Source organism: Episyrphus balteatus, chromosome 1 (genome assembly GCF_945859705.1).
Source record: "Episyrphus balteatus chromosome 1, idEpiBalt1.1, whole genome shotgun sequence".
NCBI classification, from domain to species: Eukaryota; Metazoa; Arthropoda; class Insecta; order Diptera; family Syrphidae; genus Episyrphus; species Episyrphus balteatus.
The window spans coordinates 92,737,819-92,752,109 of NC_079134.1; the positions used below are offsets into that span (position 1 = coordinate 92,737,819).

The 14,291-nt window shown below is 32.0% G+C and overlaps 1 protein-coding gene across 1 annotated transcript in view; it reads left to right on the forward strand.

The window, feature by feature from the left end:
- Positions 1 to 14,291, forward strand: part of LOC129921225 (transcriptional regulator ATRX homolog) — a 216,991-nt gene that overhangs the window by 161,236 nt on the left and 41,464 nt on the right. The window contains exon 14 of the mRNA XM_056002956.1: positions 70 to 190. Within this exon, the coding sequence (XP_055858931.1) occupies positions 70 to 190 (121 nt within the window). The remainder of the gene's footprint in view (positions 1 to 69; positions 191 to 14,291) is intronic.

The window sequence follows — 14,291 nt, forward strand, 5'->3', positions numbered from 1 at the left end:
GTTTATTTGATTTATAAATTTTTTGTAAAAATAAAAATAACTACTGTAAATAACCTTTTATATACACAGGAAAACCTACAGGTCACTGGATAAATGGTCAAGACTACTATAGATTAGACGGCAAAACAAATAAAACTCTGAGACATGAAATGGTTAAACGATTTAATGATCCTAAAAACAAACGCACGAGGTAAAGCCTGCACCACACATGTTTTGCTTAATTTTTTGTAAAATAATTTGTCACCATTAAAGCAGAAACACAATCACGCTTTGCCGTCGATTTTGACAACTGCCAAAAGTTCAACCATACGAAATCTGTGTAACCTCCCACAATGACGCTTTTCCTACGTACGCTTTTTTGACAAACGTAAGGAAACGTAAGAAAGCGAGCAAAAGTTCAACCAGACTGAACTCTTGCTCGCTTTCTGACATTTATCAGACATATTTACAGTCACCCACATAATTATTGCGCCAAATGTGAATAAAAAAAAATAAATTATTGCAAAACTAGGTGTGTTTTTTAATTTCTCTTTATAGATGTTGCACATAAAAACGACATCGAGATATTTTAAATCAAAACAATTTACTTATTAAAAACAAAAATAATTTAATGATGTTGTGACTGAGTTTTACTGGTAAAAAACAATTTTTTTTTATTGCTTTTGTTTTTATAACTATTAGAGCGGGCGGGCACTGCAGAAACGCTCAACTCATCGAGCTAAAGAAAATTTCAAATGGGAAGTGAAAGAGGGCTATTAGTAGTTACGAAAACCAAAGGTCTTCCCGTTCGCATCCTGGCACGATTGGCGTGGTAAAGTCCATTGTGCATCTCATAGTAACTCTATATTGGTGTCAAACACCAAAGAACAAAGTTTACTAGACAGCTTCCGAACAAAATTCACTTTTGGTGATGTATGGAGTGCAAAAGAACTTACAACGGTCCATTAAATCTTGTTCCGGAAAGAAGGAGGCTTACCAAAGTTGCTTTTTTGCAAATTTCATAGTTTTCAACATGCTTTCAAGAGGTTAACTAGTGCTTTTCTTGCTGAATAAGTCCCAAAATTGTGTTTCCTAAGTCTGCTGGAAATCGTTGCTTTCTGATGAGGAATTCTTCTCTAGAGATTTCATTTCCAGCTCCATGATATTAGGGTTCAATCTGGGATTCAAAGTCAACTACGCAAGAAAAAATTGTCTCTTTTTTGTGTAATTTTTTGTTTTGTACAGATTCTTGGCTGATTCTACTCATAAAGCTAATAATGTCTTTTTTTGAAAACCAGAGGTCTTCCAAGCCACATCTTGACATTTCACCCCCCAGCCTGGGGGAACGTTATAAGTGAAAAACGCTCCTTAACTTAAAACAAGCTGCGTGACCTAACTTCCAATTTTTGGCTTGGAAGACATCTGGTTTTCAAAAAAAAAGACATTATTAGCTTTAATTTGAAATTAAATTCGCCTTTTAATTCGGTAAGTTGTAAGGGGCGAAGCGTATTATTTGAGACTTTTTCGTGGATTATTCGTAGTTTTGCATATACTTTGGGTCATTGTTAAGAATCTATTAAGCTTTTTCCAAAAAACCGTTTTGTATTTAAATGCTGATGACTCTTATTTTTATTTTATAGTGAAAAAGTTCCTTAAGTCATCGACCAACATACCAAAAAACCAGACTTTATGAAAAAACTAACCTTCATCGCTTCTAACCCTAAAATGGGCTGCAGGACAAAAGTGTCAGACTTTCGCCCAGAAGACCTCTGAATTTTGATAGCTGACAATCTCACCTTTAATTTGACACCAATATTGTCTTTTAACTCTATGAGATGCATAATGCAATTTACCACGCCAATCGTGCCAAGATGCGAAGGGGAAGACCTGTGGTTTTCGTAACTACTAATAGCCCTCTTTCACTTCCCATTTGAAATTTTCTTTAGCTCGATGAGTTGAGCGTTTCTGCAGTGGCCGCCCGGTCTATATAGGATTAAAGAATAAACAAATTTCTATGCATATTTTAAACACATTAATATCCTTTTTCATTTTTCCACAATTAAATCAAGATAAGGACTTGGCCCAATAATTTTGTGAGTGACTGTGTTTTTTTTTTAATTGACAGCAGATTTTATGTTTCAATCAGCTGTTCGAAGTCAAAGTGACAAAAGAGCGCTTTGAGGATTTCTCAACGTAACGCGATGACGCGTCTGGCAAAGCGTGATTGTGTTTCTGCTTTTACTCCAATAAATTTAACGAAAGACAACATCAAAATAATGTACCTATATTTTTCAGCATCTCAACAGTTTCGGTGTCGAGTAAGGTTTCCAATGGTTCATCTAAGTACTGTGTGAAAATATTTCCCGATTTCAACAAAAAAAAAATTGTTTTAGAATAGGCTTTCAAATACTATTTTAAATAATGTTTATTACAAACCCTATACTACTTAGATGTGGAAACGATCTGGACAAAAGTTCGAACTCAGATTCGAAGATTCGTATATTCGAATAAAAATGAAATAGAAAAAACTCAGAACTAAGTCTGCTTCTACACGAAGACGCAAGGCGCAGAAATTATCTTCGAATTTCCTTTTGATTTTCCCTTCGGTGCATCGCGCGCTTCTACACGTAGTATTTTTTATCAGACGCAAATTTGACAGCTATTTTTTTTTATTTTATTTTGTTCTCGTTTTCGTATGTATTTTTATTACAAAATAAGCAACAAAATATACAAAAAACAACTCCAGCGGGCTCTATGTGCAACGAAAATATTTGAGTGTATTAAAAAAAGATACAATACACGCAAATAATACTCAAACGACGAAGCGAACTCTGCGAACGACGAAATCAGAGAGAAAGAGAAACGTCAAAGTGAGTCTCAAAACTTTTGACCGGCGCCTCGCAGGGTAGAAAATCTTCCATCCCTTTTTTTCGAACTTTCTTTCTCCCTTACTCTTCATTGAATCTTGAACTTCGTGTAGAAGCAGACTAAGAACATGTTTGATTTTCGAACGAACATCGTTCGATTGTTAGGGATACAAAAAAACAGAAATAGAAAGAAGAAAAGAAGTAGATACGCATACGCACAGCTCGCACAACCAGTTTTTTTTTTTGTTCGTTTGCACGATTAAAGCACTATTCACATGAGAACGACCAACGAACGACGAATAAATAAGAAAAAGTGATTTTAGGCACGTTTCAAGCCCTATTTCCTCAAAAATTCTCAACAAATCAATAGAAATATACTTTATATTTGAGTTTATGATGCATTTATTCCCTCTTTTTAATATAAAATGTTAATAAATTTGAGAAAACAAATTTATTCGTCGCGAAAAGAATTTTAGTTGGTACGAACTGTCAGATTGAATTCGCGTTCCACACAATCCACATTCCCAACGAACAAAAAGTTCGCACGTCCTTAACCTCAAAAATCATGTTTGTTTTGGTTTTGGTGGTGAACATTGTCAAATTAAAACTTCATTCGGGACGAATTAAAACCTCTCATGTGAAAGAAATGTCAAAATCAACGAATATTCGTGCATTCGTTGGTCGTTGGTAGTGCTCATGTGAATAGTGCTTAACTCTTTTGGTAAGAAAAGGAAGCGGTGCACACACCGAAGTTTGCCGTTGTTATTGTTACACTACATTTCGTCTGGGTATAAAAAATCAAGTGTATGTATTCGTTCTTTTGGAAAAAAGGATATACAATAGCCGGAAAAAGTATTTTGACAAAATGAACATTTTTCTAACTGATGCGAATGATCTGTAATGGTTAAATATAAAATAAGGAAGTTGACGGTTATTTAATAATTATATTAAAGTTAATCTCATGATGGTCAATGTCAGTCATATAGTTGGTGTTATGCTTCGAGGCTGCATTTTTTGTATAAAAAGTGCTAATTTCTGAAGGAAAAAAGTATTTTGACACATGTTCTTTTTCAATGTTGGTAAAGTAAAGTAATGCAGTTTAGGTGTTTCGAGCACGTATAAAACTGACAGACTTGTTTAGGCTCCGATTTGTAAAAAAGTGGGCAAAACGGCGGAACTTATCATTGAAATTAGTGCATCTTCTGTTGCAGGTCATTATTTCGGTGTGTCTGTTAAAAAAATCTGCGAAGAACTGAATTTAACGCGGAGAACTATAAATAACCAAATATGAAAACACAAAAATATGATTATATTATGCAAAATTTACCACGAATGGACAAAAAATTAAAAAAATTCACTAAAAAAAAAAACAGACGCATTTTGAGGAATTCACTTTAAATCGCGGATTGACTGCAAAAATTCTGAATTTGGAAATGTCATTCTTTCATCAAAAACTTTGTTAGCAAAAGTACCCTTCGCATTGAGCTCGAAGAAGAAGATTTTGCCACATTTATGGGAAGATAATACAGTATTAACCTCATAACACAAAAATTAAAAAAAAAATTAAATTCTCAAAGGGACATGTTGTTGTGCTTTTTGCTTCTGGAACAAACTTGACCAAATTTTTACGGAGCTTTTACAGTTCCTTTGCGTTTCACGGATCATTGAGATAGAAATTTGTGAGAATGTGGTCCATAAAACTTTGTTTTTGAATTAAAAAAGCATACCAATATGTTGCTTTGAGACTTCAGTTTTTTTCAATTTTTGTTTTATGAGGGAGGTACTGTATGACCTATCTTCCCATAAATATGGCAAAATTGTCTTCTTCGAGCTCAATGCAAAATGTAATTTTGTTAGCAAAGTTTTTGATGAAAGAATGACATTTTCAAAACCAGACTTTTTGGAGTCAATCCGCGATTTAAAGTGAATTTTTAAAAATGCGTCTATTTTTTAGTGCATTTTTTCATTTTTTGTCCATCTGTGGTAAATTTTAAATATGTAGTTTAATTATATTTTTGTATTCTCATATTTGGTAATTTATAGTTTCCCGCGATAAATTCAGTTCCCACAATTTTTTTAACAGACACGCCGAAATAATGACTTGCAACAGAAGATGCACTAATTTCAATGTTTAGTTCCGCCGTTTTGCCCACTTTTTTTACAAATCGGTGCCTTAACAAATCTGTCAGTTTTATGCGTGCTTGAAACACGTAAAATGCATTACCTTACCTTACCAACATTGAAAAAGAACGTTTGTCAAAATACTTTTTTCCCTCAGAAATTAGCACTTTTTATACAAAAAATGCAGCCTCGAAGCATAACACCAACTATATGACTGGCATTGAGCATCATGAGATTCACCATAATATACTTATTAAATAACCGTCAACTTCCTTTTTTTATATTTAACCATTACAGATTATTCGCATCAGTTAGAAAAATGTTCATTTTGTCAAAATACTTTTTCCGACTATTGTATTATTAGTCAGGTTTTTTGTCTTTTTTTCTTTATGAAGTAAAGTTTTTAGAAATGTAGATTTCTTTTTTATACCTAATAAATACCTATTATTCTATTTTACCGTAGGTAGGTACTACAGAAGCAAACTTTGCAAAGTGAGGGGCTTAAGCCACACCCCCCCCCCCCCCCCCCCCCAACCCCGAAATGATTTTGAAAATTTTGTTTTACCATTATACTAAGACTAAGAAAATTCTTTTTTATTATTTTAAATTTTCCAAAAAATTAACAAGTATGAAAAAAGAGCAAGAAATTCGGTTCACTTAAATAGGTAGTTTTAAAATTAATATAAATAAAATTATAAGGAATTCATTAAAAATGTTGTCACAGGAGAAGAAAGGTAGATTTTAGCAAATGTTGTCAAAATATGAAATTTTGTAGTATGTGTTGACCACCACTTGTATGGGTCCGCCGTTCGATCTTGGCGAACAGTCCTCATATATAATTCGATTTTAGATGTCTACCTTTGCAGTAGTAGGTAGTGTGTTCACACATTTATCTTAATAGAGCAAGATCCCAGGGCCGCCAGACATTACTTATTTTCTCAAGAAAAAAATGTATGGAATTACGTAGTGCTAGGACATACTATTAGTGTATGGATACTGGCTATCTTGTGCCGACGGCCATTTTACCACTAACAGGTGCTAAAGGTACGAAAAATACGTAGTTACTTTTCTTATTTTCTCAAGGCTGATTTTTATATATGATACTCAGGGAACTAATACATTAATTTTTGTAAGCTGCCAGACCCGTCGGATGGGCCTAACACCTTGCCAGACACGCATTTTAGTATACGGGAAAGTTAGATTTTGTTATATGGAGGTCTGGGAAAAAATTTATAACACATTTTGACTTCAGGACTCGAAAGAGTATCAAGAAACGAGTCGAAAACCACATTTTGAACAATCGCATCTAGAGTCATTTGGCCGCCATTTTGTTTTTTAAATAAAAATTTCAATTTTTCACATAACTCATGTATTTTTGAATCTACAGAAAAAAAATGTATTGCAAACTTGAAGATAATTTAATTTACTACAATATATGTTAAATTACTTTTTTCGATTATACCTTCGGTTTAAGAGTTAGGGTGGTTTTTTTTTTAAACCATATTTTCGTCATATCTCTTTTATTTGAGCTTTTTTGAAAATTAACTTGAAGTAAAAGTTGTAGATCTTTTTATTACCTTCAATTATTACATTAACGGTTTTTCGATTTGACAGTCCGTTTTTGATCTGTAGGAAAAAAACTTCAAAAAGGTTGCAATTTTTTAATATAGGAAAAATATTCTAGTACAGAGTAATTTACATTAGATGTAACAACAACCTAGGCGTGTAGGTTGCACTCAGACAAGAACAAAATCGTATAACTAACACTGCCAGACCCATTCCGACAGCCATTTTTTTTGCCAGACACCTTAAAGCTTTTAAAAAAATAGTTTAACTTTACTTATTTTCTCAAGCTTCATTTTTATATATGATACTCAGGGAACTAATTCAATAAATGTTTGTAAGCTGCCAGACCCGTCGGATGGGCCTGACACCTTGCCAGACATGCTTTGTTATAAAACTCCTTTACAAACATGCTCACGCTGCGCTGGCGCTGATACACATAGCTAGCATTTGTGCGTGTAAGGTGTCTGGCAAAAAAATGGCTGTCGGAATGGGTCTGGCAGTGTTAGTTATACGATTTTGTTCTTGTCTGAGTGCAACCTACACGCCTAGGTTGTTGTTACATCTAATGCAAATTACTCTGTACTAGAATATTTTTCCTATATTAAAAAATTGCAACCTTTTTGAAGTTTTTTTTCCTACAGATCAAAAACGGACTGTCAAATCGAAAAACCGTTAATGTAATAATTGAAGGTAATAAAAAGATCTACAACTTTTACTTCAAGTTAATTTTCAAAAAAGCTCAAATAAAAGAGATATGACGAAAATATGGTTTCAAAAAAAAACCACCCTAACTCTTAAACCGAAGGTATAATCGAAAAAAGTAATTTAACATATATTGTTGTAAATTAAATTATCTTCAAGTTTGCAATACATTTTTTTTCTGTAGATTCAAAAATACATGAGTTATGTGAAAAATTGAAATTTTTATTTAAAAAACAAAATGGCGGCCAAATGACTCTAGATGCGATTGTTCAAAATGTGGTTTTCGACTCGTTTCTTGATACTCTTTCGAGTCCTGAAGTCAAAATGTGTTATAAATTTTTTCCCAGACCTCCATATAACAAAATCTAACTTTCCCGTATACTAAAATGCGTGTCTGGCAAGGTGTTAGGCCCATCCGACGGGTCTGGCAGCTTACAAAAATTAATGTATTAGTTCCCTGAGTATCATATATAAAAATCAGCCTTGAGAAAATAAGAAAAGTAACTACGTATTTTTCGTACCTTTAGCACCTGTTAGTGGTAAAATGGCCGTCGGCACAAGACAGCCAGTATCCATACACTAATAGTATGTCCTAGCACTACGTAATTCCATACATTTTTTTTCTTGAGAAAATAAGTAATGTCTGGCGGCCCTGGGATCTTGGGCTATAAAATTAGTTCAGTTATTCATCGTTACAATACGATGTTTTTTTATCAATAAGTCGTTACTTTCTGTTAATGGCTGATTTTAGTTCATCGATTTACCACCAGGGTTGTTTATTCGAAGGTACCTCTTTTTTGTTGGAAGTTGGAACATAAACAAGTTGGAAGTAAGAAGATACAAAAAAAAAGAAGTATGACGAAATGACGATAGAAAAATGTAGAATGCAAAAAGTGATAGTGCGGATCTGCGGATGTTAGACAGAGACATGGATGTAGGTACAAGTACATAGATCTTTATATTGATATGGTGTTTGTGAACGAAAACTGGTTTGGAATATTGTAGTGTGTTTGGAATATTGAAGTGTGTACCGATTTATTTTCAAATAAAAAAGAAAACTTGTTTTCATGTTGTTGTTGTGGATGTCATTTGAGTTTGTGCATCAGAGAATTATATTACATTATACATTAGAGTGACCGCAAGAAATCGATTTTCGAAATTTGGTCGGGGGAACCTCATAATGTCCCGCCTTTGCAGATTTTTAGATAGCCAAAATTTCAGCTCGATTGGATAAGTCTAAATGGTGCCGACACTCGCTCAAAGTATCAAAAGTTCCTGTTTTTTCAGCGTTTTTCGCAGAAAATTAGCTCTAGCTTCCAAACAGAGGGGGTTATTTTCACTTTTTATATATTAAATTAAATGAAGTGTTGTTACACATAACTCAGATGCTAAATTTGTTTAGTTTTACTAAAAAAAAAAACAAAATATTGTCATCAATTTAAATTTTCAGTACTTACCTCAAAAAGAGCTGAAGTGCAAACTCGATTTAAAATGAAACATTTAACAGATTTCTAAAAAAACAAAATACTTAATATCGTCTTATGCCTACTTTTCACCAGTCGATTTTAGCCGCACGACATGTCGTTCGACTAGGATTTTTCTATAGGGATTGTCACTTTAGTCGCCTGCGAATTACGTTCACACGAGTCGAAAAGCTTCGCCGCACGGAAAAAATCGACTCGTGAAAAGTCCCCATTACATTTCTAATACATAAGTAATGAAGTAATTACTTAAAAAAAAATGTATCAAGAGATTTACTTAAAGTAGTTTTGGAACATCAGGATACAATTTTCGGCACTCACTGACTACTTGAATTATATATTGTTTTTGTTCCTCATCTTTAGTTATAAGGTTATTAAAATTGGTTATTAATTTGACTTCTCTTTCTGCCATGTCATTTACGACTTTAAGTGATTGCACTTAAAGCCTTCTTTAAAATGCGGGTTTCCGGGAAAAAGATGTGGAGTTGCTTTGAGAAAACTTGTGTCTATTTTCAATCGGCTGAAAACACTTAAAATTGTTAAAACTTCTTTTAATATTAAAACAAAAACGCAACAGAATTAATACTCACATTTTATTTTACGTTAATTTATTTTACATACAAAGTAAAATTAGCAAAAAGCGCGAGTTTATTTTAATAAAATTATTGAACTACCAACGAAACGACTCGTGAAGCTTAAACTTCATAAAAAAAAACAACAAATATGTATTTTACAACAGCATTTTATTTTTTTTCTATAAAAAAAAACAGCAGGTTCAACCCCCAATGGGTGCCCTTTTTTTTCAGTCAATTTTACTCTGTGCCTCTATTGTTGATACAATTATTATATATTATTATTGGTGATAAAATTATTATATATTATTATATATTATACGAGAAGCATTTCGATTAGATACCTTTCTATAACATAGAAAGTTTCATTTTAAATCGAGTTTGCACTTCAGCTCTTTTTGAGGTAAGTACAATACAAAGACAATATTTTTTTTTATTAGTAAAAGTAAACAAGTTTAGCATCCGAGTTATGTGTAACAACACTACCTTTAATTTAATATATAAAAAGTGAAAATAACCCCCACCACTCTTTGGAAGCTAGAGCTAATTTTCTGCGAAAAACAGTGGAAAAACAGAGATTTTTGATACTTTGAGCGAGTGTCGGCACCATTTAGACTTATCCAATCGAGCTGAAATTTTGGCTATCTAAAGGCGGAGCATTTTATGGGGTTCCCCCGAAAAAAATTCGACAAAAAATTTTTTCTATGGGAGTTGCGGTCACTAATATACATATATAATAATTAGAATTGCTCAGCGGAAAAGTAGGAAGAGGATGTATTATGTGGGTGCTTTGTTTGTATAATGCACCTACTTGACAGTAAAGATGTCGCGAACATTGATTTGGCCGAGTACGGAATATTCGGTCACGCTCCTCGGCCGAATACCGAATATTCGGCCGCTGAATATTCGGCCAAGGACACTCAGAAAAAAACGTTGGTAATTTCAAAAATTGTATACTTTGTCTCAAGAATAGATGTGGCTTAAAAAATTCCCAACAACATCGTATTGTAACGATGAATAACTGAACTACTTTTAAGATAAATGTCTGAACACACTACCTACTACTGCAAAGGTAGACATCTAAAATCGAATTATATATGAGGACTGTTCGCCAAGATCGAACGGCGGACCCATACAAGTGGTGGTCAACACATACTACAAAATTTCATATTCTGAACACATTTGCTAAAGTCTACCTTTCTTCTCCTGGGACAAGTGTTTACAGCGAAAGAATATTTTTCGAAGCAGTAATAGTCTACGAAGATAAACGTAATCGTTTACTACCAACAAATGCGGAACAAATAGTTTTCATTCACCACAACTTGCCTTTAGTAGATTATTATAACATAAGTACTAAAATTACAATTTTTTAATAAAATACACATTTCGGTATAATAAATTCTTTCTTTTTACTTGCGATATACACTAGCCCAAAAAATTAAGGGAACAAACAAAAATCGTGATTTTTTTTAGTGATTTTCGATAGGCTGTATCTCAGTAAAAAATGATCGCATCATGACAAAATAAAAAGCATGTGAAAGCTCTATTCTTCTAGTTTTAGGATTAATTGTTTAAACATATTCTTTCTAACGGTAAAATAGCTAAATTGTTTGAACTGTTCAAAAACCAACATTTTCCAATTTTTTTTTTGTTTTTACTTTTCTCCTAAGAAAGTGGGAAAATTTTTTCTGATAAAATGATAATTATTTTTAGAAAGGTTATTTATTTGGCTTTAAGATTTATTTTGTTTCAAACTTCTAAGATTTTTTTTAGGCAGCAATATCAGTTTGCTTTGTTAAACAAAATGGTTTCTTATTTTTGAGATTTATTTCAAAAAGCTATCAAAATAGGCATTTTTACGTTTTTTTAGAAAATTTACCGCTATTTTATTTCTGAGGCTTAATTATTGAAGCTTAATATACCTGGAATAAGTATGCAAAGTTTCAGATTTATTCATCCAGCAGTTTTTCTGTTGTGAGGGTTTGAACTTTTGAGATGAAATAAAACACCATATTTCTGCAGGTCTAAGTGACTCGCTTCTTGTAACTTTTTTATGAGCAAAATCAAATTCTTTTGAGTTTATTTGAATATTTTATTGATAAATATCGTTTAAATTTAAGAAAAGCCAAGGAAAAACAAAAAATTTTCAAAATTAGGGAAAGTATCCAAAAATGGTATAAAAAGCTTTTTTTTCAAAATTTAATTTTTCTTAAAACTTTTAATTTTTCCTTGGACCTGCAGAAATATGGTGTTTTATTTCATCTCAAAAGTTCAAACCCTCACAACAGAAAAACTGCTGGATGAATAAATCTGAAACTTTGCATACTTATTCCAGGTATATTAAGCTTCAATAATTAAGCCTCAGAAATAAAATAGCGGTTTAATCTTATCACCCATAGAAATAAAATAGCGGTAAATTTTCTAAAAAACCGTAAAAATGCCTATTTTGATAGCTTTTCGAAATAAATCTCAAAAATAAGAAACCATTTTGTTTAACAAAGCAAACTTAATTTCTTTGTAGAGAATTGAATGAAGTTTTTAAATGTGTCCTTGAATATTTTGTACAATGATCCGTTGTTGAGATATTGATAGTCAAAGTCAAAAGTATGGTTTTTGGTTTGATGACTGATATTGCAGCCTAAAAAAAATCGTAGAAGTTTGAAACAAAATGAATCTTAAAGCAAAATAAATAACCTTTCTAAAAATAATAATCATTTTATCAGAAAAAATTTTCCCACTTTCTTAGGAGAAAAGTAAAAACAAAAAAAAATTGGAAAATTTTGGTTTTTGAACAGTTCAAACAATTTAGCTATTTTACCGTTAGAAAGAAAGTATTTAAACAATAAATCCTAAAACTAGAAGAATAGAACTTTCTCATGCTTTTTATTTTGTCATGATGCGATCATTTTTTACTGAGATACAGCCTATCGAATATCACTAAAAAAATCACGATTTTTTTTTTGTTCCCTTAATTTTTTGGGCTAGTGTAGGTACTATATATCAAGTTATGCATTCGTAAAAAAAAAGTTGAGAAAACATTTTTCCATGACATTACGATGATAGAGAATGCCAAAAAAGTGGGTCCCGGTAGTCCGTCTGTCTGTCTGTCTGTCTGTCGGTCTGTCTGTCTGTAAACGAAGCTACAGCCTAAACGGATGGACCGATTTATGTCAAACTTGGTATGTAGCATTATTTGGCGACTCTACGGAGGGGTTTTTGGAATTAATTTTTTTGGACCAGAAATAACGGTACTTGTCATATATCAATTTTAGTAATATTGAAATTGCTCAGAAACGGCTCCAACGATTTTGTTTAAAAAATTCAAATGTAAGTTTTAAGACAAGGTCTATCTTCTTATAATTTTTTTTTTTGAAAATCATTATTAACGGAACCTGCCATAGAACCGTTTTTTTTTTTTTCAAATCCGATTATCTCCGAAAGTGCTTGTTCGATTTCAACGAAACTTTTTGTGAAATGATTTATTTAATTTGAATATAAGCCCAAAACAAAATCTCAAAAAAAAATAATTTTTGGATTTAAAAACAAAATTTGATATTTTTTTTTGAAAAATAAAATTTTCGAAAACGGAACATAGAATTTTTTTGAAATTTGGTTTTTAGATGTTGATTAGTGATTTCTACAAAATGGCATACCAATTTTATTTAAAAACTTTTGTTCCAAGAAATAATTTATAAAAAATTAGTTTTTTAAAAAACGACTCTAAAGATTTTCAAATTTTTTTTTCTAAAAATGCACCTTATATATTAAAACTGCATACTTGTTTTGGAGGGCAATTTGATTTTAGGTTTTGTTTTATTTTTTTTTAAACGAATTTTATTTTTTTTAATTTTTTTTTTGTACCTATATAGTAGGTACCAGAGATCCAAATGAGTATGTTCGAATCTGTTCGAACAATTTCAATTTTTTAAAATGATCGTTCGTGCTCGATCGTTTTCTCTCTATACTCGTAAATCATCTTAATCATAAACAAAAATACTCACAAACAAAACCATACAAATTGTTTGAACTCATGAGTATACTCAATACCCACGAACAAAATTACTCTCAAACAGATTGACTATTCATAAACACTAGGCTTTAATCGAAATGATCGAAAGTGATCGAAGTTCAAACGTGATCGAAAAATCATTCAGTCAGTTTGAACAATGAAAACAACCACTTCCAATTTCTACGTCCTATAGGTACCTGTTGCATATTTTTTTTTTATTTAGGTTTTGAGGGTTGGTTGTTTGCGGTACAACTGCAATTAAAGCAGTCCAGCTGGAAGCTGGAAGAACTATTATTTAAAGGATTTCACTTGATGAAATTTCATGAAATATCCTGCCTTCGTATTGTTGTCTTTTGGAATATGTAAAATAATTTTAGAATATAAATTTTACACCAATCAAACCCACTTGCAATGACCTTTCCAATTGGTAAACGTTTTTTTTTCCTTTTCGGCTAAAATTTTTCGTTTTCTCTTTCTTTCCAACATTTTAAATGAATTTCTTATTATTTTATTTATATTAATTTTAAAACTACCTATTTAAGTGAACCAAATATCTTGCTCTTTTTTCATACTCTTATAAAATTTTTGGAAAATTTAGAATCTACTGGTCACTATTTTATTAGCTATTTATTAATAGTATATAATTTTCAGGGAATCATTTTTTAGACATTCAAAGCAAAGTCTTAGTATAATGGTAAAACAAAATTTTCAAAATCATTTCGTGGTTGGGGGGGAGGGGGTGGTTTGGCCTCAGCCCCTCAAACCCCCCCACCCCCTAGCTACGTGCGTGTATATGTAGTCATATTAGGTAACCTAAAATAGTAACTGAAAATAGTTTTCATTCAGTTACTAACTATACTTAGACTTACATACCTACCTATGTAGATATTAAATAAATAGAAACACCCTAAAATTAAAATAACCACTTCCTTATTCATCCGGAACTTGAAAACATACACAAATGCGTACCTACCTAGCTTCCTTATCATTTACC